The sequence below is a fragment of the Mustela lutreola genome, chromosome 3 (genome assembly GCF_030435805.1).
Source record: "Mustela lutreola isolate mMusLut2 chromosome 3, mMusLut2.pri, whole genome shotgun sequence".
Taxonomy (NCBI): domain Eukaryota; kingdom Metazoa; phylum Chordata; class Mammalia; order Carnivora; family Mustelidae; genus Mustela; species Mustela lutreola.
The window spans coordinates 164,725,952-164,749,925 of NC_081292.1; the positions used below are offsets into that span (position 1 = coordinate 164,725,952).

Below are 23,974 nucleotides of genomic sequence, written 5' to 3' on the forward strand. Positions count from 1 at the left end.
CATTCAGATGACAAGGGCGGTTCATCGGCCACCCAATCCTCTGGTTCCAGACCTGGAGTTTCAATCACTGGTATTAGAAACAACCAGGACACAAGGAATCTGACCCAACCGAGCTGGGCACAGACGACCTTGCCTAGGAAATCACTTACTAATCTGGAACCTCCATAAAAGACACCCTGACAGTCAGAGTGGTCCATCATCATGGCCCTGAAGGTTGCGGCCAGCAGGGGGCATTACCTCTGCATCTCTGTCCAGGCTGATGGTTTCCATATCCACAGGCAGCTCTTGTCCTTCTGAAAAAATGAGAAGGAAAAACAAAGCCCATTCAGAACCCTAGCGTCCGTGGGACTTGGGCTGCCTGGCTCAGAGCAAAATCACGCCCAGCAGAAGCCACGTGGGGGCACACGGAGGCTCTGGATGGTGCGGCAGGGTTAATGCACTGCTCCAGTCACAGTCGCCTTTCAAGTATTCAGATATTCCTGAACTTGGCTACCAGCAAAGGTCTCCAAACTTCTATGTGTGCCACTAAACTTGCCTGGGAAGGACATGTAGCCTGAAACTGTTTGCAGGAAGGAGGGGAGAGGCCGACAGAGCCTCAGGTGAGCCCAGTGAGTGGTAGGGGAGTGGCCCAGAACTGCCCAGCTGGCAGCAGCCGGCCCTCTCCTTTCTCGTCCGTGGCAATAAATTAGACCACATGAACACTGCTCATGCTGGGCATGTCAGATGTTCTAGGATGTGCCTTTTATTGCTTTGGAAAGTGGCCTCGAATCTATAAACACTCATCTCTGCAAAGAGGACACCAAAACAAAGGACAGCTTGACAGAGGGACTGGAGAGCCCTGACCGATTTAAACATACTTCTCCGCCGGTGGCATGAGCAGCTCCCGGCAGAGACCCCCCTGCCCCAGTGCTCGGGGAGAGCTGTGCAATGCGCTCAGGCCCTGGCCCAATGGCCTGCCATCAGCCGCTTCCTGGTCTTCGTTTCTCCTGAACTGATGGATGTGTGCATGTCTAAAAACAGCTCAGTGCTTGAAAACAGTAACAGCGATCCTTGGATTTCATCCATGTCTGACAATTTCTCCCCTCAGTCTGCTTGTCTTAGCATCTGAATGAGGTCATATACTGTGACTGGATGACACTTCTCTAATGTCCCTTCTGGCTCTCTGAGGAAACTGGGCCGCCTGGCTTGACACGCTCATGGTGGGAGCATGTGGCCCCCGCTCTCCTGGAAAGTGGCTGTCCCCACTGCTGTTTTTGCCTGGTTCCTACTGCTGCCTGCCCCCTTACCGCAAAGCTATATCTGCTTCTGCTATGGAATGGGCCTGCAGCCCTCAGACCTCATGCTCCTGGCACCTCCCAAGGACCAGGGCTTCACTCTGTCTGCTGGCCAGCCTGGCCCTTGACTGGAGGCAGCCGAGAGGAGCACTTGACCAGCTTAACCACTCAGCACTGGCTGGCACTGGCTAATTCAGTCTTCTCACGATGCCTTCTCCATAACAACAAACAATGGCCAGGCAAAAAAATATGTCGTGGCTACAGTTTATTATTTACTGGAATTATTTGCTATAACTTTACAAGGTATCAACCAACATAGGAATGAAATAAAAGGAGTTGGGCAAAACCAAGAGATATACCCAAATTACTCCTCGCCCCCAGATGGCACAAATCCAAGATCCGTGAACTGTGGAAGCTGTAAGGAGAGAGGCAGCACAATGAAGGCAGGTGTCCAAGCCATCCAGCGTCCACACCAGGACACTGTGAGAGGGCAAGGCACCACTGAAGACAACTGAGCATGGCCGGTGGGCAGAGACCAGGCCTGGGCTCCATAGGACAGGTGGTCACACAGCTTAAGGTGACTGTGTCTGTAGCATGCCCAGCACTCAGGGCAGGCCCCTCCGAACAGCTTAACTTCTGCAATATTACCAGCCTAGAATGTTTCCCCAAATCTATCATGTATTCATCTTTTTCTTTTTTTAAAAAAATAAGTTAAGGAAAATAAGTGAAAGGTAACAGTTGACACCTTTGAATTTTATTTGAACTTAGGACTTAAGTAAATACAGGTGGGAGCACCGAGTCCCGATTTCTCTTAAGGACTTAGAAGACTACAAATTTCAAGAGTTGTTTTTTTTTTTTTTTTTTTAAATATTTCATTTATTTATTTGAGAGTAAGCACATGCAAGAGCAGGGGGTAGTGGGAGAGAAAGAAGCAGGCTCCCTGATGAGCAGGGAGCCTGATGTGGGACTTGATCCCAGGACCCTGGGATCATAACCTGAGCCAAAGGCTGCAGCTTACAGACTGAGACACCCAAGTGCTCACCCCCCACCCCCATTTTTAACATTTTCCAGAGTGCTTTTAATTAGCTAGTCATCTGGAACAAAGAATGCTGGGTTCGGATAAGCTGGGTTCAAATCTAGCTGCTCTACTCTGTCACCGTGAGACCCAGGACAGGGCCCCACCAACTCTCCAGTCCTCCATGGGTGCTGGTTGTTCGGATGGGAGAGCAGGTGATGCTCCCACCCGCTTGGTCTTTCCGTGACTCAGTTAGACATAACGAAAGCTTCCATCCGTCACTCCCATGTACTTATTCCACCCACGCCGCTTCCAGAATATCTACTCTGGAGCTCCAAAGTAAATGTGGATGATAATTTTGTGGTAATCTCCCTTTGCCTTAAAATTAGGTTGCCATAGTTACCAATCATCTTCACTGGCACAGAGCACCATGTTATTTTAAAAATTAGGAATTTTTTTTAAGAATTTGTGGGTTTTATCACCATAAGGGTAGAGCATGACTATTACTACAAGTCCGTACATTGCATATAAATCTAGACAATGCAGAAGGTACAGCACTCCTCTCAACCTGCTGTTCAGAGACCTTCAACTGCAGTTTGGTGTGTTTTCTCTTTAATGCATGTTAAAACTTAGATATTATTAACCACTTTAACAGTAAGACTTCGACACGCATACTGTTGGGAAACGTGCTGTTGTTTCCTACTAATGTATCCTGCATATCTTTCTGTCTGTTCATATGCCCTCTCTCATTCTTTTCAATGTAAATCAATTTTTCTAACCAAACCAACAAAGATCACGGTTGGGGAGGGTGAAAAACCACCACTATTGACTGAGAACTTACTTTTCTCATCTCTAAATTAATTTTGTTGCTGTTTTTAATCACTAAAACAGGAGGCTACTGAGATATTTTCTGCATGAAACAATTTTCCTAACATCTTAGCAATTTAGGAGTCAAACCTCAGGCCTCTCATATGGTGAAACATGACTTAGAAATGACTTCTCTAGGGCGCCTGGGTGACTCAGTAGGTTAAGCAGCTGCCTTTGACTCAGGTCATAATCACCGGGTCCTGGGATTGAGTCCCGCATTGGGCTCCCTGCTCAGCGGAGAGCCTGCTTCTCCCCCTCCCTCTGCCTACTGCTCTGCTTACTTGTGCTCTCTACCTCTCTGTCAAATAAATAAATAAAATATTAAAAAAAAAGAAAAGAAAAAAATGATTTCTCTAAAATACTAAAGGTACTATTCTGAAATTAATTTACATGACAAGGATAGTAAACAAAAGCATCATCAGCAAAAATTTTTTTTTCAAATCTTGTATTCTGAATATATGGGTAATAAAACAGTTTTCTGATTCTGTCTCAGATGACACGCCAGTACTAATAATGTTATTAGTAGTAGCATTTGCTTCAGTGGAACTAAAAAAAAAATAAAAAAAGCATCCTGCTTGCAAGTGGTATAAATGAGTCAGCCCACGAAAGGAGTGCCTCAGGGGGTGCAATGCTCCGAGGGCATGGCCACCAGCCCCCTGCAGGCCTCTACTGCCACACCAGCAGATCAAGAACCAGCCAAATGAATGCCCCTCCTGAGCAGCAGTCCTCCCACTGCCCTCGCCTCCACACGACACAATGCGGTGTGGTGGGGTTGGGCAGATCACATGCAACACGGCCGCACCCTCCCCCCTTAGAGAGTGTAAGGCTCTTAACTCAGCCTGGTACCTTCTGGGTCCTCTTCCCCCTGCTCCTCTCCATCCTTTAGGCTGTGCTCACTGAGGTCCGCCACTATACCGCTGCTCTGCTTCTTCCCTTCCTCATCGCCAGACTCTTCAGATTCGACTCGCCTGTCAACTAAGCCCACACACATCAATAAGAACTCACAGCCACTTTATGTGACTCTCTGAAGAACATATTTAACAGACGGACATCCAGCTATAAGTCAAAAAGACTTCATTGAGAAACATTTGTTGAAGTCAGCTCAACAAACACGAGTGTCTTTCCTGTCTTGGGCACCATCTGCGGCGTATAGTGGTGGGGACAACTTGTGTGGGGGAGGGCAGAGCAGGGAGGACACATGGGGACTAAGATGAGTAACAGACTATTCCTGCCCTCAAGGAAATTGTGAAGAATTCCCAGATGTTGTAAAAGCCCTGGATCATTTGTGACCAAGTGGACTAACGGGTGACACAGTGAAGCACCTCCTGTGTGGCTCACTTTTGGCCTGGATGTCCATGTAGCAGGGACCATCGTGACCCTTCCACCACATACCTTCATCCATGCTCCACTATCCATTTGGCCAAGAAAACCAGCCCAGTTCACAGGCCCACGTTCTGAAAGAAATCAAGACTAACTCAAATCAGACTGTGGGCAGAGGGAAGGCTGTAATGAAAAAGGAGAAGATGGCCAATAGTGCAAAATGCCCCACATAAAGATCACCGATGCCAAACATCTGCACACAGTGATACCAGCCAACAGCTTTGAAAGGCTGGGAAATAAATATTTTTTGAATTAATAAATAAGGCAAGACTAAATATGGCAGACTGGTAAAAATCCTTTGGTAAGACTGTCAAATAATTTTCCTTTTTCCAGCTTCTTTCATGATCTCCCTTGGAAGTCTCTTGTGAAGTGCTGAAACAGTAATAAGTTACTGGGAGTTATCAACAATACTGAAAGTATTTTCTTTCCTGGTTACAGTTTGTCCACAAAGGGGTATACTCTTTGAGGAAAGGAACTTCTATTTCTTCTTTGTATCCCCTCCTGGGCCTAGAAAAGTAGCACCCAGGGAATCAGGCTGCATAAAACCAAGTTCTTATGAAATCAACCTGCCAAACTTCTGAATCCACTATGTCTTCCCCACCCTGGCAACTGCCTGGGCTCCTGCCTGGCATTCTAACTGGTCTCTCTGGGACTTTTCTGGCTCTGTCTCATCTATTCTGCATTCAGAGAATCTGATGTGATTGTAAAATCCAAATCTGATCTTTGACTCCAACAAAAGTTTTTTTTTTTTTACTTTTTATTTTTTAAAAGATTTTATTTATTTATCTGACAGAGAGCAAGAGAGCACGAGAGCGAGAGAGCGCAAAAACGCAAGCAAGCACAAACAGGTAGAGCAGCGGCAGGCAGGTAGAGAGAAAGGGAGAGGGAGAGGCAGTCTCTCTATTAAGCAAGAAGCCCGGATCCCAGAACTCTAGGATCATGACCTGAGCTGAAGGCAGATGCTTAACTGACTAAGCCACCTAGGTGCCCCGACTTCAAAAGTTTTTGGATTGCCAGTGACTCCTGTTGAAATTTCGCCTTGTCCATATAAACACAGTGCTGGCAGGCTATTTGGTTTTCCAAGCCCCACTCTCCTCATCTGTATAAGGGGGCTAGGATAGGACCCACAGACCACAGGTGTTGTCAGGACTAAAGCACAAAAGCACAAAAGCAGTCAGCATGTGCATGATATGGAGTAAACACTTGGTAATTAGCTATTACCAGGCACAGGGCACTCTGTGGTCAAGGCTAAGAGAGAGCAAATTCTACCAGGTGTGGTATGGCTGTGACCAGGGTGGCAGGGACTTAGCTAATGAAGGGCAGCCAAAGTGAAATGTGGAACACTATCTTTAAGGCAGCAGAGGGTCTGGAGCATGAGACAGTAGATCCAACTATAAGGCAACTTTGGGATAGTGGGAACAATGGTCTGGCTCAAAGTACAGAATGGAAGAGGTGGGAATGGAAGAGGTATTGAAGATCTGGAGAGATTAAGGATATAGAGGCATCAGAACTTGTTGATTAATTTGGATGGGTGGGAGCGGGAGAGAGAGAATCACCCGGGTTTTGTATTTGTCGTTTACCAAGACATGGAAAAAAGTGAAGAGGAAGGAGTAGATTGGGAGGACCATGTCGAGAAGAGGGGATAGGAAGAGGTGCTTTTTTGCTCAACAAGATCCAAGACCCTTCACCAAGGTACTCCACGACCTTCTCTTGCTACCCTCCTCCAATAGTACGGTCATTCTTGGTCAAATCTCCTTTCAAACAGACCACCTTCTTTCACAGCCCTTTGCTTTAGTCTTTTTCTGGCCTGAAATGATATTTGATTTTTCCACAACCTGGTGATTTGTAGTTATCCTTCAAGCTTCAGGTCAGAGTTGGATTTGGTTAGGCAGCCCTCACTCCAAACATGTCAGCTCTTCTTTGCACTCCACCTCCCATCCTTCTTCCAGAGCACTTTACACATAAGACAGTGACTGAACTTCCTCCCAGCGGAGACCAAAGCATGTAAGCACTTGAAGACAAGACTGACTCTCCAACTGGTGGGTGTATGTATAACTATATGCACATATAATATGCAAATGACTGTTTTCAACAAAACTAAAGAGTTGAATTTAGTCTTTTCAGAACTATGACACCTTTGAAAGCAGGCTTCCGTTGTTTAACAGTTCAATCTCTCGGCTCCTTTCCATCCCTTCCCCACAACCCATTCTCTTACGAGAGGATTCTTCTCCACCTCCACCACGTTCACCTATAAGCCGACTCAGGCAGGTCCCACGGCGCCCCGCGCCTCAGTTTCCCTGATAGCTGCCCCGGGAGACATACCCGCGGCGGACCAAGCTCCTAGGTTCGGTGCGAGGCTCCCACCAGGAGGTGGGCGCCCGGGCACCGGGACCACCGCGTCGTCAGTACCCGCCCACCCGCCCGCCCGCCTGCCTGCGCCGCTACTCCCAGCCAGCCTTGGGTTTGGCGCCTCTGGGCCGCCCGAGCCTTCCTGACCACTGCAGCCTCCGCCCGGGGTCCCCGGGTCCCAGGCCGCCCCTGACCCGCCGAGCCGGCTGCCAGCTGTCAGGGCGCGCTGCGGGGCTCAGGCCACGGTCAGAGGCGGGACGGCCCGTTTCTCTTAGGCAAGGCCGGTGTGGGCCGCTGTCCCCCCTCCCGCTGGGCCCTTGGGCCGCCGCCCCACGGAGCCGCTCACCCTCCATCATCTCCTGCGACTGTTGCTGGCCCGCGCCTCGTTCCGCCGCCATGTTGGCTGCTCTTCCCCTTTCCGGAATCTGTCGCCTCAGGCCCCTCAGCCAATCAGGGGTCCCGACTTGGTGCTGGCTCAGCCAATGGAATCCCACCCAGAGTTTGAACCCCGACGTGCCTGCGCAGCCTCAGCACTTCATGGGAATTGTAGTTCAACGGAGAGGCCATGTGGTCCTCAGCCACAGGAGTATTCCGCCTCACCTCCCCGGGACAGGTAATGTGAGAGCGCCCCGGAGGCTTCTGGAGACGAGGAGCGGGTAAGAAGACAGGGGCGGTCGGGGCCGCATGCACAGAGCCGTGGCTGCAGGGAAGCGGAGAGAAGAATCTGGGAGATGCTGAGGGCTCGTGGGCTCGTGGAGGGTCTCTGCGCGGGGCTGCAAAGTGCGGGCCAGTCGAGTGCGTGCCGGCCCCTCCAGGTCTCAGCGGCTGCGTCTGTGCACTGGCCAACTTCGTCCCGACGTCGCCGCGCGGACTTGGCCCGTGAGAAGGGACCGTCTCCAGTTAACGTTCAGCGGTGGGCGCCCGCGCTCGTGCTGGGGCCGGGGCACCGGGGACCAGCCCCTCCCGCAGGTGCGGGAACAGCTTATCGTGGTCCAGAAGCCAGTCCAGTCGACCCAGTCCAGCGGGCCGCAGCCTCCGTCGATCCCTCGGCCCTGTGGGCGTGCCTGACCCGTGAGGGAGCCTCCTTTCGCCCCCCGCCTTCGAGGCCTCAGAGAGGGGACCCTGGTGTATTCCGAGACTGGAGGAAACAGAGTCACTTAAATCCCGCGGGCGGATGCGCCGTAGGTATTTTGGTCCCTCCGAGGCGCCGTAAGGCGGGGGGGGGGGGTTGCGTCCCTAGCAACCGTGAGCGCGGGCTTCTCGGTTCGGGAGCACTGAGTCCCGCCCCCAGGTGCTAGTGGTTGGCTTAGAGGACCTGTCAATCGACACGAGTTGTTCTACGATTGGCCGGTGGGCGAGAGGGGAGGCGAGGCTCGCTTCGCGCGGTGAAACAAACTTGGCCGGGGGACTCCGGAAGGCCCCAGGTGAGGTACCTGCGCTGGGGAGAGCGGGTCCGGGCTCTAGGGGCTCCTGGCGCGGCCGGTGGACGAGCTCCTGCCGAGTTCTGCGCCCCCGCGCCCCCTCTGTGCGGCTCCGGCCGCTGGTGGCCCGCCACCGCCTTGAGACCGTTCGAGGCGCCCTGGCCCGGGGGGACCGGGCCGCGCCGCCGCCCCCCGGCGCCCCGTCCGCCCCCGAGCTGGCGGCGTGCGCTTTGCGGACGTCGGGTTGCCCGCTGTCCTCTCACTGCTCGCTGCGGCGCCGGCGGGTCTCCGGGCGCGCTTTGCGGCTGGCGTCTCGCAGGCGGCCCCCTGCATACCCGGCCTTCTTCGTCCTGTCTTCGCGGCTCTCTTCCCAGACGACCGCGGTGCCTGAGCGCGGAGCCCAGGGTGCGGTCTGGACGCCTTGCAGCCCCTTCCTTCCGCACCTCATCACCCAGTAACTGCCCGTCCTGTGCCGAATTCTGCCTTCTGTGTCCCCGCGCCGTCTTTCCGCCGCTGCTGTGATTCAAGACCGCCTGTTTCTCGCCTGCGTCGCTGTACCCGGTCCGCCACGCCCCTGCCCCTATCTTCGGTAGGATGGGGGTCTGGTCGTGTCACTCCCAAGCACAGACCCTTTTAAAGTCGGTCTTTGGGAAAATGTCCAAAGGGCAGGGCAGGCGTAGTAGGAGAACCTGGGAGTTAGGCCTGACTTCTTCAGGCCCGTCCCCACATACTCCTCCCCGAGGGTGCTGTGGCAATCTTGGTCTTAGGGTGCCTCTGGCTGTCCGCCAGGAAGGCTTCTTCACTCCCCTTTCGGTGCTCTGCTCGGCTGGTGCCTCCTCCAGGAAGCCCTTGTTGACCTTTGGGGTCTGCGAAATGCCTCTTGCTCACATTCTCCAACCCAGCAGCCATCATCCTAGCTAGTCTTTAGGATGCCTTCAGGTGAGAAAGAGACACAGCCCCAGAAAGGCTCTGGGGGAGGGGGGAGTAGTTATTGGCCCCCCAAGTCCAGAGCAAGGCAGATTTTAGGGTAGATTTATCCTCAAAACGACATCCTCGCCGTCTTGTGCTCTGCTGCCCATTGTGTTGGCTTCATTCTGAGGCTGGTTCTGCTCCTGATATTCCAGCAGTGGTGGGAGCAGCTGGAGCTTTTTGCTCCCTAGCTCTGTGAGGGAAAGTTGGTTGCCTCCCAGAGTTCACCCCTAAGCTCAGAGTGCTTTCCCAGAAGCTCCCTGCAAATCTCTCCTTGCTTCTGTTTGGTCTGAGGGCAGTCTCATGCCTTCTGAAATAAAAACTAGCAATAGTAGTAGGATCACACGGAGATACCACCTGGGACTCCTGGGTTCAACATCCTGTATCTTCTGCTCAGAGTAGGTACAAAAAACCCAAAACCCAGGAAAATTATTCTAAAAATTTAGGGCTGGACTGGCAGGAGTTTCTGGTTAGTCTTTGAATTAAGCCTGTGTGAAAGGAGTGATGTAAGGTTGTGTGAAGCCAGGCTTGGTGTTCTCAGAGGCCGGCCTGTGCCTGTGGAGCTGGAGGTGCTCGGTGGCTCTGCCGAGGTGCTGTGGGCCTTGGTGCCACATGGCATGGATGTGGTGTGCAACACTGACTAGCCCGTGGCCGGCCACAGAGGGCACAGAAGCCATAAAGGGATTTGGCTTTCTTGCAGCCACTTGATTTGTCGGCTTTGGACACCATTTATCTAACCCCCGCCCCGCCATGCAAGACCAAGCATTTTGGCCCCTACCCTCCCTTCCCTTTCTTCCCTTCTCTCCCTCTTCTTGTTACCTTTACAAAGCCAACTTTTATAATACTTACTATGTATTCTAGAGTTTTATTAGTAAATTTACAATGTAGTCTAAAGAGAGGTTTTTGTTTTTTTTTTTACAAGTGAGAGTTTTCTCACATTCACAGTGTAGTCTGAAGCTATCATCAAGTCTCTGTGCTTTGTCAGTTGGTTGGAATAGAAATGGAACAGAAATGAAAATGTGATCATGTTGTTCTTTATTTTAGAAATAGTCCCTTTAGATAGTTAGAGAAGGGAAGCAACAGGTTCTGTTAGTTTGCTATCTAATTTCTCTTTTATTTCTTACTCTTTTGGTTCCTAATCAGCTGTTGCTCTTACGATCCCACACTGGATATATGTATGTGTAGGAAACATCTCTTAACTTTTTAGCATATGCTGCTTGACCATTCAAAAGGATAAATGCGACATTAGTCATAAATCATAACAGTGAAGTGAACACATTTAAGCCCAACCCCCAAATTAGGAACTGAAAGACCTTAGGCCATTGTATGACCCTCCATTCCATCTTGCTGCTGGACCCTCAGAGGAAATCTGCCAGAAGTTTGGGTTTTTCCACATTTGTGTGTACCCTTCAACAATATATGTAGATGGGGGGTGATGTAGAAAGGGAATTTTACTCTCAATGGTCTTTTGTGATTTGATTTTTTTCACTTACTATATTGTGAGATTTATCCTCATTGCGTGTATAGAATTTGTCTACACTGTTATGAGTCATAGTATGAATATGCCAGAATCTTAAAACTGTTTTCTTGTTGATGACTGTTCAGGTTTCTTCTTCTTTTTTTTTTTAAGATTTTATTTATTTATTTGACAGAGAGAGATCACAAGTAGACAGAGAGGCAGGCAGAGAGAGAGAGGGAAGCAGGCTCCCTGCTGAGTAGAGAGCCCGATGCGGGCCTCGATCCCAGGACCTTGAGATCATGACCTGAGCCGAAGGCAGCGGCTTAACCCACTGAGTCACCCAGGTGCCCCTCAGGTTTATTCTTTTCTTCCTTTTTTCTTTTGCCATTGAGGGCAATGTTGCCCCAACATTCTTGAGTGTGATTTGCTATTTACGTGCAAAGATCCTATAGAATATAAGTCTAAGAGTGGGATATACTGTCCCAGTATGTTAATGTGTGACTTATTTTAAACTGTTTTCTGAAGAGGTTACATTAGTTTGTTAGTGTTGCCATTAATCCTGATCTCTATCAATATTTGATATTATTAAAATTATTAGGTTTTGCTGGCTTAGTAGGTGTAAAATGGTCATGATTGTGCTAATAAAGCTAAGCCCCTTGTTACAGGTTTACTGTCCACTAAGGCTTCCTCTTTTGTGAAATTCTTGTTGTCATTTTTTTCCATGGAGCCGTGTGTCTTTTACTGTATTATTATTTTTTAAATTTTAAATTATTGGCCTTTTGAACTCTCTTGGATATGAATTTCCTGGTTATATATGTGGCAAATATATTTTCCCAGTTTGGGGTTTCTATCATTTTGTTTGTGGTATTTTTGGTGAACGGACATTCTGAACTTTAATGATAAATTTATTAGTCTTACAGTTAGAGCTTTTTGTGTCTTGTTGAAGAAAACCTTCCTTGCCCAAAGTCTACTGAAGGTCTTTCTAATTATCTATGAAAGTTTTGACTTTCACAAGGTTAGTCTTTGATGTCTTGGACATGGCTTTTCGCATGTTGCATGTTGATCACTCTCCTGTTACTGTTTCTTGGAGGCACATGGAGTTGTACCTCCAAGGGAGGTACATGGCTTCCCCATGGGCCTGCGGCCAGTGCTGGGCACCACTCCCTGTCAAGTGTCCGGGGTTCTTTCCCACACTGGGCCGGGGGTGGCCACTGTCTGTTCCTTTGATCAGTTTGGTTATTCCTGCCCAGACAGACCCACACCACGGCTTCCTGTTGGGTTTTCACATCTGGGAGGCTGGTCTGTGGTTTTGCTCCTCACTCTTACCTCTCCACTCTCTTCCTCTTACCTCTTCCTCTCCACTCTCTCTCCAGCTAGCTGTTCAGTTCTCCCTGTCTTTATTTCTTAACTTCTCTCTCCCAGCTCTATGTTCTTGTTTCCCTGCATTGCATTCTGGGTTATTTATTCTCATAAATCTACTGATCCTCTGACTTTCTTTTCAGCCCTGACTACCTGCTTCATCATTCATTAACATTACACATTAACTGTATTGAGATAATTTACAGACACTAAAAGGATGGTCAGTGCCTAGTTCAGGAAGCATTGAGATAGTCCCACAGCTGCAGGATCATGAGGAGAGCTTTCCCATTGCCCTCCAAAGCCCCTCTGCTCCCCAGCGCAGGCCCCCCCGCCCCGCCGCCCCTGCTGCCCCTGCCCCAGTCTGGCTGTGCTCTGCTTTTTGCCTGGCTAGGTCAGGCCTATCTCCCTGCTGAGCTTCAGGCCAGGGGGTGTTCTTCTGTACAGCTCCAGGGCTCTAAGGGTCATCCAAGCCATTGCTGTCTCCCTGTGTCTTCTTTCCTATTGCTGAGTATAGGGGTCTTTTGTGTGGCTACGCTTTGATTTGCTTATCTGTTCTTCCCGCGAGAGACATTTGGATTGTTTCCAGTTTGGGGCTGTTCTGAATCTCTCTTCTGGGCAGATACTTCATGCAAGCCCTGTATCCTGGGCTGACTGGCATCCTGCTTTCTGGGGCCCGTGTGTGCACATCGTGTCTTCCTGCCGATACTCTGCGAGTGTTCTAGCTGCTCCCACCCTGACCAACGCTCTGTGTTTCCACTCTTAGGCATTTTAGTTGCCCTAGTGCTGGCATATGACGGCTCGTGACAGTTGAACTTGGCATTTCCCACATTACTAATAATAGTGAACGTTTTTCTCATGTGCTTCTTTGTAATTTGTGTGCCTTCTTTGGTGAAGTGTCTATTTAAACCCTTTATCCTCCACCCCCTTTAAAAAAAAAAAATCTCTGGTTGTTAGTCTTTTTTTTTTTAAAGAATTTATTTATTTATTTGACAGACAGAGATCCTAAGTAGGCAGAGAGGCAGGCAGAGAGAGAGAGAGGAGGAAGCAGGCTCCCTGTCCAGCAGATAGCCCGATGTGGGACTCAATCCCAGGACCCTGAGATCATGACCTGAGAGGCCCAACCCACTGAGCCACCCAGGCGCCCTTTGATTGTTAGTCTTATGACTGCTTAGGATTTTTCTATGTATGTGATCCTGTCGTGTATGAATTGGACAGCTTTATGCCGTTCTTTCCGGTATATGTGCCTTTTATTTCTTTCTCTTGCCTCTGTTTACTGGCTGTTCCCCCTAAGACAGTGCTGAAGAGAAGAGGCTAGTCGGGCTTCCTCACCCTGCTCCGGACCTTGGAAGGCCAGCATCACGGGCTGTGGGTTCTTCGTGTGTGCCCCTGGGCAGGTGGAAGATGTTTCTTCCTCCTTACTTGTGAGTGTTTGTTCCTGTGACGGGGTGTTGGATTTTGTCCAGTGGTTTTTTGATATCAGTTGATATGATTGTGTGATTTTTTTCCTCTTTTTTTTCTTTAGCCTTTTGATATGGTGAATTACATTAACTGATTTCCAAATGTTAAGCAATTTTTTATTGCTATGATAAAGCCCCTCTTGGTTGTAGTGAATTCATTCTCTTTTTTACATATTGCCTTAGTGGGTTTGCTAACATCTTGTTGAGGATTTTTGCATCTCTGTTCACAAGAGTTATTGGTCTGTGGTTTCCTTTCCTAGCAATGTTTTTGTCTGGTGTGGTATCAGTGTGATGCTAGCTTCAAACACTGGGTTGGATGTGCTCTGCCTGTTTTTAATTTCTGGAGGAGTTTGTGTAGTATTGAAGTTATTTCCTTCTTAAACATTTGATAGAATTTACCAGTGAAGCCATCTGGGCCTAGAGATCTTTGATGGAAAGTTTAAATAACAAATTCATTTTTTTAAAGACTGAAATGCAAAAATTTAATTTCTAAAAAGCTGGTTTGATTCTTTCAATATGTAGTTGTTTCTGAGAAAGTTTTGTTCTGCTCCCTTCCGTGACTCCCGTCTCGTATTTTAAACATAGACGCAGGCATTTGTAGTAAATGGATGTTCTCACGTGTCTGAGTCCATTCGAGTTTTCTGTAGACCCTCACCAAAGGGGGCTTGTTTCCTTGTCTGTGTCACTGGAAGGGAGCTTATTTGTTGGTTTTGCTTTTGGAAACCCATATTTAGGATGCTTTGCTTCTGGGAAGATTGCTTTTGCCAGGGCCTGGGCTGCTGAGCTGGGACCACAATTCCCCTGCTCAGGGCGCGTGGCTTTTCTGAGGGGGGCTCCCTCCTCGTGAGGGGGACTGCAGCTCTTTATGATCTCACGGGTGAGTCTCACACTCAGGTAGCTCAGAGATGCCACAGACTGATACCCTGATGAGCTCTAGCTGCTCTCAAGTAGTTATACAGACCATTGTATTCTCTTATTTTTTTCCCCAGGACTTTTGTCTTTCGTTTTTTAAATTCATCTGGAACTAATGTTTGTATGTGGCAAGTCACAGGGATGCATCATCATCCCGGGCTGATTATCTAATTCTTTTGAAAATTGGCAGCTCCTGGGCGACTCAGCGACTCAGTGTTAGTGGTTTGTTTTCCCAGCTTAGGTCCTGGGGTCCTCATGAGAGTGCTAGGCGGTGTGCGTTACCGTTATTTACATTTTGCTTAGAAGGGGGGGGGCCGAGGCAGGAAGGCCAGGGGGCTGTCCAGGGCCTCGCTGTTCTGGGGCGTGCTGTTAATTCCCCATGGAGCTTCACTGAGTGCCAAGCTCCTTAACAGACGTTGGTCTGTTTCTGAAGCTGATTGGGTTTGTTCTCCTGTTTGTTCCTCTGCTGTGCCGATCTCCATTTGGATAGCTCTTTGGCATGTTTTGATATTAACATCCTTCCACACTAGTGATAGTGGGGCCTTCAGTTTTCTGTCCTGGGGACTCCTGCTCCACCACGTTCAGGAGCTTGGCGCTGAGGCGAGTGTTGGCCAGGCCCTGACAGCTGAGGGGCTTGGGGTGTGAGCATACCAGAGACCCCATACAGAGACCCCAATTACAAACGGGGCTCACACACTGTTAACTGTGGGAGTCATTGCCCTCCTGTGCTGCTGGCAAGTCTTCATGATGACCTGAGGCCAGGGCAGAACTGGTGGGCTGGGCCTCCTTGGAGTTCCATGCTACAATGGGGTGTGGGAAGGGCCAGCCCCCCTTTCCTTTAGACAGCAGGTCCGTCCTGTGCAGGTGCCCCTGCCTGCTTATTGAAACTTGCTCTTCTTACAAAGGTAGCTCCTCGGCCAGTCTTTGGGCCTGTGTATACCTATGAGGGAACCCTGATGGGAGAAGAGGCCGGTGTAGGTCTCAGAAGTGGCTTCCACATGCTCAGAAGGTGACCATGGAGAGGGCACCTGGGCTCAGGATGGGCACGTTGCCCTGGCTCCTCACTTCATCCAGGCCCCTGGCCCAGGCCTCCGGCACTGTCTGGAGGAAACTGTGATGCAGACATGAGATTTTTCTGTATTTTTTTCCTTACAACTGTTGGCAAATCTACAGGTACTTAGAAAATACAGTTAAACACACAAATCCCTGGTACCAGGCCTGTCTCCGGGTTCTCTGCCGTGGCTTTGTGTCGCTCATTTGTCAGCAGTCCCGTGGATGGTTCTCAGGGCCACTGGTCGGAACCCCTGGATTCGGGGAAACCTGGGGCTATGCAGAGCCACACGGGCCCCTTCCCATTGTGCTCTGTTCTTTCCCTCTGTTTCCTTCTCTCTCCCATCGCTTCCTCTGCATTGCTCCAAAATGGCTCCAGAATGACTTTGGTCACTGGCCTTGCACTGGAGGTCCTGGCCTACATGGCACGGGGGGCGTGGGAGCCTTTTGGGACTGAGCTGCATTCAGCCTGCCGAAGGATTAGTTGCTTAAACTGCTTTCCTGTTGTTGTGTTGCTGATGCCAATCGGGTTCACTTTGTTTTCTAGCTGACAGTTGCTCCCCTGGCCAGCGGGCTCCCGATGGAGGACAGAGGCTCCCCTGAAAGCCCGGCTGCGCAGACTGCCACTGAGCCCAGCGAGTCCCTGTCCTCGGCCCACAGACACCTGAGCAGGAGGAATGGGCTTTCGAAACTCTGCCAGAGCAGGATGGGCCTCTCCGGTAACCCCCTCCTGGGTGTCTTGGGTGTCAGTGTTGAAGATGAAAGTGACAAGTCCTTCTAGGCTCTGGGTGTGCAGTTCTCACTGTGTGTGGGGTGATGCCCGCAGGCCTCTCCTGGGCTGTGTGGGTGCTGCTGGGGTTCTTATGCCAAGACCTTGCTTCAGAGTGTGTGCGGGCACTATTGTGGACAGGGCTGCAATGCAAGTGAAATACAGTTTTGCTGATTTAGTCAGTAACTATTTGAGGACTGTGTTGCAGCCTTATGCTTTCCTCCCGGATGCAGATGACTTGCTCGAGGGCAGCCAGCTACCTGGTGCAGGAGGCTGTGCCCGGGCTGGGCTGAGATGTCGAGGCTCCTGCTGCCCACTCACTCACTTGTTTCTCCCAAGTCAACCTCTGCCTCCAGAGCTTAGCGGACTCGTTGTCCGAGGGGGTGCCTAAGGAGACAGCAGGTGCAGGCCTGCAGCTGGGTGGACCTAGAGCGCAGGGAAGTCAGAACAGTGAGAAGGTCTGGACCCAGAGGAAAGGGGCTGCTGGGGAAGGGAGGAGGAGGGATGGAGCCTAGCTCACACACTCTAGGAGCCCAGGGTGGGAGTGTTTTGAGGGAAACTTGCTGGGTTGTCCTGGAGCTAGAGATTCTGCTGGGAGGGCTGGGCAGGTCTGGGAGGTAGGCAGCTGCCCCAGGAGCATGGGCTTCCTGGTCTCTGCATGGGGAGCAGGGACAGAACCAAGGTCACAATGCCTGTCCCATGGTGTGAGGAGGGTCAAGCTGAGCTTGGGGCAGCTGGGAAAGAGAAGGGCTAAGCAGCTGGCCAGGTGTTTCCAGGCCCAGACAATGGTCCGGGTGAGCCTGTGAAAAGAAAAGGGGAAAGAAGAGAAGAGTTGTTATTGTCTGGATTTTGAGCTGCTAGAAGGATGGAGTTGCCGTTTACTGAGATGGGAAAGGAGAGAGGCAGGGCAGGGGTGCCACGTGTGGGGTGGACAGCACCTTTCCACATGGAGTGTGTTAGAAGCCAGCGAGGAGTGGGTGGGACGGAGTGGAAGGGGTGAGACTGCAAACGGGCTTCTGCGGTGGTGAGAAGTCAGAAAGGTGGTGGGGAGAGGGAACCCCACCCAGGGCAGGTGGTTTAGGAGGTGGGGACTGACCCCCTGGCCCACCGCTGCTGAGGGCTGGAGTAGGGTGAGTGCTGAGAATTGGCTGTGGGCTTGAGCATCTCAGGCCACTGGACGTATTGCTGAGAGGTTTTCTGGAGGGGTGGGGAGTGAACCTGACTTGTGAATAAGGGAATGGAGGGAGGGGCGGAGACAGCATGCAGCTCTTGGATTTGGGAGGCTTTCCAGGAACAAGTGCAAGGGTGGGTGGCTGGAGGGGGTGTTGGTCTGTAAGGACAGACACAGGACAGCACCTCTTGGCAGGGGGGTTGGTGGGAAGGGACCTCAGAGGGCGTTTACACAGAAACACTGAGCTTGGGCCATTGTGTTTCCTGTAGGATGTGACTCTGGCCGGACAGTACCCGGGGGTGTTTAGCTGGACTCGGGGCTGTTCCAACGGATGCTGGAGTGTGGAGCTTGAGCTCTGCACCCTCTGGAGGAGTTGAGAGCAGGAGCTGTGGGGTTCGGTGTGTTTGAGAGGCAGGCTCCAGGCAGCCTTGTGAGTTCTAAAGCTCCCTTTCCTTTCCAGAAGACAAATGGAACTCCTATTGTCTGTCATCTTTGGCTGCCCAGAGCATCTGCACCAGCAGACTACATTGCCTGGTGCCGCCGGAGCAGACCGACCTGGCCGGGTCCCTGGGCAGTGCATCCTGCTGCTCCCTGCTGCGGGGCTTGTCCTCAGGGTGGTCCACGCCCCTGTTTCCGACTCCCGTGTGCAACCCGAACAAGGCAGTGTTCACCGTGGATGCCAAGACCACAGAGGTACTGGCTGCGGTTTGTGAACCCTGCTATGTGAGTTTGGTCTGTGCCTTCAACCTGTAACCTCAGACAGGGAAACTGGAGTGTGTTAAGTACAGTTAGAGAAGCTGCATAAGAGACCTGAGTATGAATCAGTCAAAACAAATTGAATCCTCCTGTCAAGGTAGAGATTCAAGGACGGGGCTGAGCCGCATGACTGCCTTGTGCTCTGTAGAGTGTTGGCTCAGTGACGATGAGAATGGGTACTCACCATCTGAGGTGACCGTGTTTGCTTGATTGGCATTTACATACAAATAACTGAAATCATTAGGTGATTAGTATGATCTAATGTGATCTAATGATCTAAATCATTAGGTGATTAGATCATTAGTGTGGCGCGAGTCCCCGTGTCTTCCGCGTGGCACTGGTGGCATGGTGAGCCTGTCCTGGAGGGGGAGGGAAACGTGGTTTCAGTCCTGGCGCTGGCATTTCTTGTTTCCCTGTGGTGAAGACCCGGGGAGTCCGGGGTGTTGCAGCCGCGAGCCTGACCACTGCAGGACGCTGGGGGCAGATGGGTCTCCAGGTTTGGGCTTGTGGCACTGCTGCTGATGTGCGTGTCTTCTCCTCTCTGTGATTCCAGATCCTGGTTGCCAACGACAAGGCTTGTCAGCTCCTGGGGCACAGCAGCCATGACCTGATCGGCCAGAAGCTCACGCAGTTCTTCCTGAGGCCGGATTCCGATGTGGTAAAGGCCCTCAGCGAAGAGCACATGGGGGCCGATGGCCGAGCCGCTGTTGTGTTCGGTACAGTGGTGAGTGGGTCTTCCCCAGGGGCGGTGCTGGGGTGAGGAGCAGCTGGGGTGGTGGGTGGAGCATCACAGGAGTGGAAGTGGGTAGCTGTGGGCCTTGTGAGGGGGCGGTCCCGCCTGACAAGGGAGGAGGCTCAGCGGTTTGCAAACCTGTGGGAGGCCGCAGGGTCGCAATGATCTTCCATCTGCACCCCTGACTCTCCGGTTTGGTTGGTTTGGTGTTTGTTGGCGGGGCTGGCATGGCTGGAAAGGTCTCCCTGGGACTTGGGTCCTCCTGGTGTGATGCATTCCGTGGGATGTTGACTGCATGTGAGGTGCTGAGTCCCCAGCCCAGGCCCCGGAGGACGTTAGATGTGGTCCGCTGCTCTGTCCTGGGGACTGGCCACAGGCTGACACTGCTGCCATGTGTTGGTGTCTGTTTCGTGAAGAAATGATGCAGACAGTTGTCCTACTTTGTTGCGAGGAGGCTGGTGAGGAAACCCTGTCTTCTGGGAGAGCATCCTCATGGAGATTAAGGGTCCATGTCAGAAGCCATGTGTGGCCTTGGGCTCAGGTGTCAGGCAGGGGCACAGAGGTCGCAGACACCTCCAGGCCTGGACTCTGGGGAAGGCCTGGGGCAAGGCTGTGTGCTCCCGCAGGTGGACGTCGTGAGCCGCAGTGGGGAGAGGATCCCGGTGTCCGTGTGGATGAAGAAGGTGAAGCAGGAACACAGCCTGTGCTGCGTGGTCGTACTAGAGCCTGTGGAGCGGGTGTCGGCCTGGGTTGCTTTCCAGAGCGATGTGAGTGTGCCTTCCACATCCCCGCCACATGGAGCTGACCAGGTGTTGCCTCTTGTGGCCTCAGCCCCCTCCGAGGCCTTCTGTGCGCCCCTGGGGCTTCTGGAAGGCGGGCCCCCATGGTAGCCCTCCCTCTCTGTGTGCCCTCGGGCATGGGTGCACTCTCCCTGGCCGTGGTCTCCTCATCTATAAAGTGAGATGGAACCGGAACCTAGGTGTGCCTTAGCAGGTCAGTGAGGTAGCAGGTGCGGGACCTTCAAAATGGTGACTTGCCTCCAGAGGCCGGTAATTTGGATGCCTCCAGCGGTAGGAGAAGGAGGGCCTGAGGAAAGTTTGTGCCCGCCTCTGGCCCTTCTGCCGTCGGAGGGCCGCTAACGGTCTTGCTTTCAACCTGTTAAGGCATGGCGTTCAGTGGTGTTTGAAGGTGAAATGCCAGGAGTTTTTACCATAATGCTTAACAATGCTGGTTTTTCCTCCAAGGGCACCATAACATCCTGCGACAGCCCGTTCGCTCTCCTGCATGGGTACGCATCTGGGGAGGATGTGCTTGGGCAGCCCATCACAGACCTGATCCCTTCTGTGCAGCTCCCTACCCCTGGCGAGCCTGTCCCCCAGGTAGGACCCTTGCGGACCCCTGACTGCCACACCTGGCAGCTGTACCTGGGGCCATGTGGTCCCTGGAGTCTGTTTATTCAGTGACCTGAGAGTTCTTAGGCCAGAATTTGTGGCCTGGGGACACAGGCTGGTAATTCTGACAGCAGGAGCATCCTGCGTATACACACAGTGGCATCAGGTCCGAGGGCTGCTCTCTGGGCTCTGGGGCCTTGACCGAGGGTCACAGCCTGTGCTGCTCTCCAACTGGGCACCCTGTCTCCTTGGTCCTCCTGCTGGAGCCTGGAGCTGGGTTCTCCTCCTGTGGTCTGTCTTTACTGGGAAGTCTGGGGTTCTTGAAAAGCAGGGAGAACTGGCTGAGGGCAGGGTGACAGGCAGATGGGGGGTGGCAGCTCTGGGGACAGTGGAGGTTTGGGGTCGTTGGGGATAAGTTCTGTTACTCACTGAATCTTCCCAGTTCCCAGGTGTCCCATTTCCTACTAGTGTTTGCCCTTCACACAAATGACCTTCACTGAGGTAAATTCCGCTGATGTCACACCCCAGTGATCTGCAGCGTCTAACTGGACGCTTGATTTTTGCCTAAAGTCACCTCTGTTGCTGCAAGGAATTGGAGGTGCTTTCAGGATGTCCATAGACACTCCCTTGTTCTCTGACCTTCCAGAGGCTGAGAGCTGAGCCCTGGGAGCTGGTTCTCTGGCCTTCCAGAGGCTGAGAGCTAAGCGCTGGGAGCCAGTTGTCTGCTTCCTGGTTCTTGGGCCAGCCACAGGCTGAGATCTTGAACCCCGGGAGCCAGTTCTCTGCTTTTTTTGAGCTTCCAGCCCAGTGGGAACCCTCACCCCATCCTCAGTCCTTATTGTCTGTGCCCTTCTTCTGTCCCCAAGCTGGTGGAGGTGTCCATTGGCACAGCCATCTTGGGAGCCTGTATGGCATTGTCTGCCCCGTGCAAACTGGGCGAACCTCAGAGTGCCCTCTGCACGCATCGGAGAGAAGTGTGTGCCAGAAGGCACATGTGAGCTTGTTCTCAGCAGCACATTTGTGATAACCTCAAATGGGAGCTCTCAACACCCCAGCAGCAAGTGGAGACTGGCACTGCAACCCTCATCCCTTGTAGGGCTCTCTGGGGCCTGCCTGCAGCTGTGGCTTGGGGAGCCTGATGTCTCCGTGTCCTGACCCTCTTCTGGGCACAGCACAAGGGGAGCAGAAGCTCCCAGAACATGGGCCCCATCAGATCTCCTGTCCTCCAGGGTGGCTCCTAAAAGGGGCAGGTGGGATTGGGTGAGGGGTAGACACATAGCCCTGGGCTGGTATGCCTCGGGAAACCCAAATGGGAGTACACTCTCAAAGCTTTTGGTTAGGATGAGGCTGTGGTCAGGATTTACTTGAAACTGGGTCCATTCCAAGTATTTAAGGCAGGGAAACAGGGCAAGGATGTGGTTTTGTGGGGATAGAGGTGCTGAGGAGGCACAGACAGGGGACGGTCGGTGACTGCAGGAAGCAGTCGGCCCTCAGACTGGAGGATAGTGAGCGGTGGGGGCCATCTGTGGAGGTGGGACTCTGGCGCTGCTGGGGGTCCAAGGCAGAGGGCGGGAGACACCTGCCAGCCCTCCTTCCCTGCAGGGTTGGCACAGACAGGAGTCCAGTCCGTGTGCATTTCTTGGTTGTTCTGTCATGTGCTGCCCTCAGGCCTTTTTGGAATGAGGAACAGCTACTAGACTGCGTTGCTCTTGCCGCAGACACAGCTCCTGGTCAGGGCTCTGCTTTCCCTGGGGCAGAGGTGGGATGCAGGGAGATTGCGGAAGGAGGAGCAGTGTGGGGAATAAGCTTTTCTGGGCTTGCTTCCCGTGACCTGTGGATGGGTTCACGTCTAAAGCTGCAGACTCAAAGCCTGGGCCATGAGAGATGCTGCCATCAGCTCAGGGGTGTTGTTTCTTCCAGAATCTCAAGATTCAGAGGTCTGTCGGGAGAGCCAAGGATGGCACCACCTTCCCTCTGAGCTTAAAACTGAAATCTCAGTCCAGCAGTGAGACGGCGGAAGATGGTCGCATGGTCCCCGAGTGGAGTTACTCCGCGTCCATCTGGGTCTTCTCCACCATCAGCGGCCTCATCACCCTCCTGCCTGACGGGACCATCTATGGCATCAACCACAGCTTTGCTCTGATGCTATTTGGTTATGGGAAGACTGAGCTCCTGGGCAAGGTGGGCCCTCCCTGGATGGCCTGTGCTCCCCTGCGGGGGGATGGCCTGTTTTCACAGTGAGGACATGTGCTTGTCACAGACCATGTACCACCGTGCCTACTGGTCTGGCCCACTGGCTTTCCCTGGGCCATGCTGGGTGCCATTCTCCCTAAAGGCTCTCATTTCCCTGGATGCCACAGTGAGCATGCAGTGACCCTTGGGACTGTGTGCAGAGCCTTGTCTCCCTGTGCTGTCCCTGAAGGGGGAGGGGCTGTGGCCTGGAAACCTGCCCTGAACGAGGTCCAGTAACTAAGTTACTGGATGAGGGTGTTTGTCACAACCGTGCACCTGGAGGTTGGGGCTTGTCTATACCTCCTCTGTCCCCAGAGCCATCCTGGAGTGCCTGTCATGTGGTCAGGGTCAGAGGAAGCTGTGTCTACAAACTTCTTCCTTGGCTCGAGCTTTCTCTGAATTTCTTGTATGCGGGGCAGAAGTCTCTGCACAGCGAGAGCCAGGCCTGTTTCTCTAGGAGACTGGGCCGAGCAGACTGACTCCGTTGCTGCAGACAACTGTAAGCTTGGAGCCTTGGCCATGACAATCTGGTATTTAGGTCACGAACTGACCTTCTGGGCTGAGCTGAGCAGGATAGCTCATCCAGCTCCATGTAGAGTCAGCTGGGGCTGGCGTCCTCCCGAGGCGTGTCTGCTCTTAGGCTGGGAGCCTGGGGCTGTTGCTGGGGCTGGTGTCACTTGATGGTCGAGCTCCAAGGCCTGGTGAGCATCTCCGGCAGCCATGGCCTGCCCCTCCGCACATGTTCCCTGGGTCCTCCTGGCTCCTGGGAAGGGGACGCACACCCCCTACTCAATCGCAGGCGGGTCCTGGGGGGAAGGAGAGGTTGCTGAGTGGTGCATCCATTTTGACGTTCTGCGGTCCCCGTGTCCACACCCCTGGCTGGCCTGCCTCTTGGATGCCTGTAGCCTTTCCCTGAATACCTTGTTCTCCAAGTGTTCTGCAAATGAAGGGAGGGAATCCCTTCTTGTTTTCCTCAGTGGGGCTGACCTCAGGCCTCGTGACAGTCAGCCAAAGATTTAAACTCTTTTGCAGCTCCAGAAATGGGTCCTTATCTGTTTTCTAATAAAAATATTAAGGAGCAAGTAGGCTAAGATTTAGTTAACTGAAGACAAACTCAGTTTGATTGAAGTTAATGAAAACGCATTTAGTGTGATTTTTTGACAGGTAATTGCTGCAGGAATGTTGGGGGTGCTGGGTCCTTCCAGGGAGTGTGCTTGTGGGGAAGGCACCCTGCCTCGGAGGTTAGACTGTTCCACGTTCACACGGCTATAGGCGCCTGTCCAAGAGTAGGGGTCACACGTGGATTCAGAGAAGGCATGTGTCCTTGCAGTTTTGGACTTGGGACTCTCGTGCTGAGGCCATGACCAGCATAGCAAAGGTGCCTGCTGGACTTCAGGGGCCAATTTCATG

The 23,974-nt window shown here is 52.1% G+C and overlaps 2 protein-coding genes across 12 annotated transcripts in view; one reads left to right on the plus strand and one right to left on the minus strand.

The window, feature by feature from the left end:
• Nucleotides 1–7,391, minus strand: part of PPP1R7 (protein phosphatase 1 regulatory subunit 7) — a 28,959-nt gene extending 21,568 nt beyond the window's left edge. For 3 of the 6 annotated variants that reach the window (XM_059167451.1, XM_059167455.1, XM_059167456.1), the window contains exons 1-3: nt 7,232–7,391; nt 3,991–4,131; nt 238–293 (exon numbers count right to left, since the gene is read on the minus strand). In XM_059167451.1, the coding sequence (XP_059023434.1) occupies nt 238–293; nt 3,991–4,131; nt 7,232–7,283 (249 nt within the window). In that variant the 5' untranslated portion in view covers nt 7,284–7,391. Of the gene's footprint in view, nt 1–237; nt 294–3,990; nt 4,132–4,548; nt 4,611–7,231 lie in introns of all 6 variants that reach the window. The other 3 variants (XM_059167453.1, XM_059167452.1, XM_059167454.1) reach the window with 3 other exon arrangements.
• Nucleotides 7,392–7,423: 32 nt separating this feature from the next.
• Nucleotides 7,424–23,974, plus strand: part of PASK (PAS domain containing serine/threonine kinase) — a 37,351-nt gene continuing 20,800 nt past the window's right edge. The window contains exons 1-7 of one of the 6 annotated variants that reach the window (XM_059167439.1): nt 7,424–7,541; nt 16,060–16,231; nt 17,913–18,145; nt 18,762–18,932; nt 19,568–19,708; nt 20,186–20,320; nt 22,253–22,513. In XM_059167439.1, coding sequence (XP_059023422.1) covers nt 16,093–16,231; nt 17,913–18,145; nt 18,762–18,932; nt 19,568–19,708; nt 20,186–20,320; nt 22,253–22,513 — 1,080 coding nt within the window. In that variant the 5' untranslated portion in view covers nt 7,424–7,541; nt 16,060–16,092. Of the gene's footprint in view, nt 7,542–7,568; nt 8,067–8,221; nt 8,310–8,589; nt 8,896–16,059; nt 16,232–17,912; nt 18,146–18,761; nt 18,933–19,567; nt 19,709–20,185; nt 20,321–22,252; nt 22,514–23,974 lie in introns of those variants that run through there. The other 5 variants (XM_059167437.1, XM_059167441.1, XM_059167436.1 and 2 more) reach the window with 5 other exon arrangements.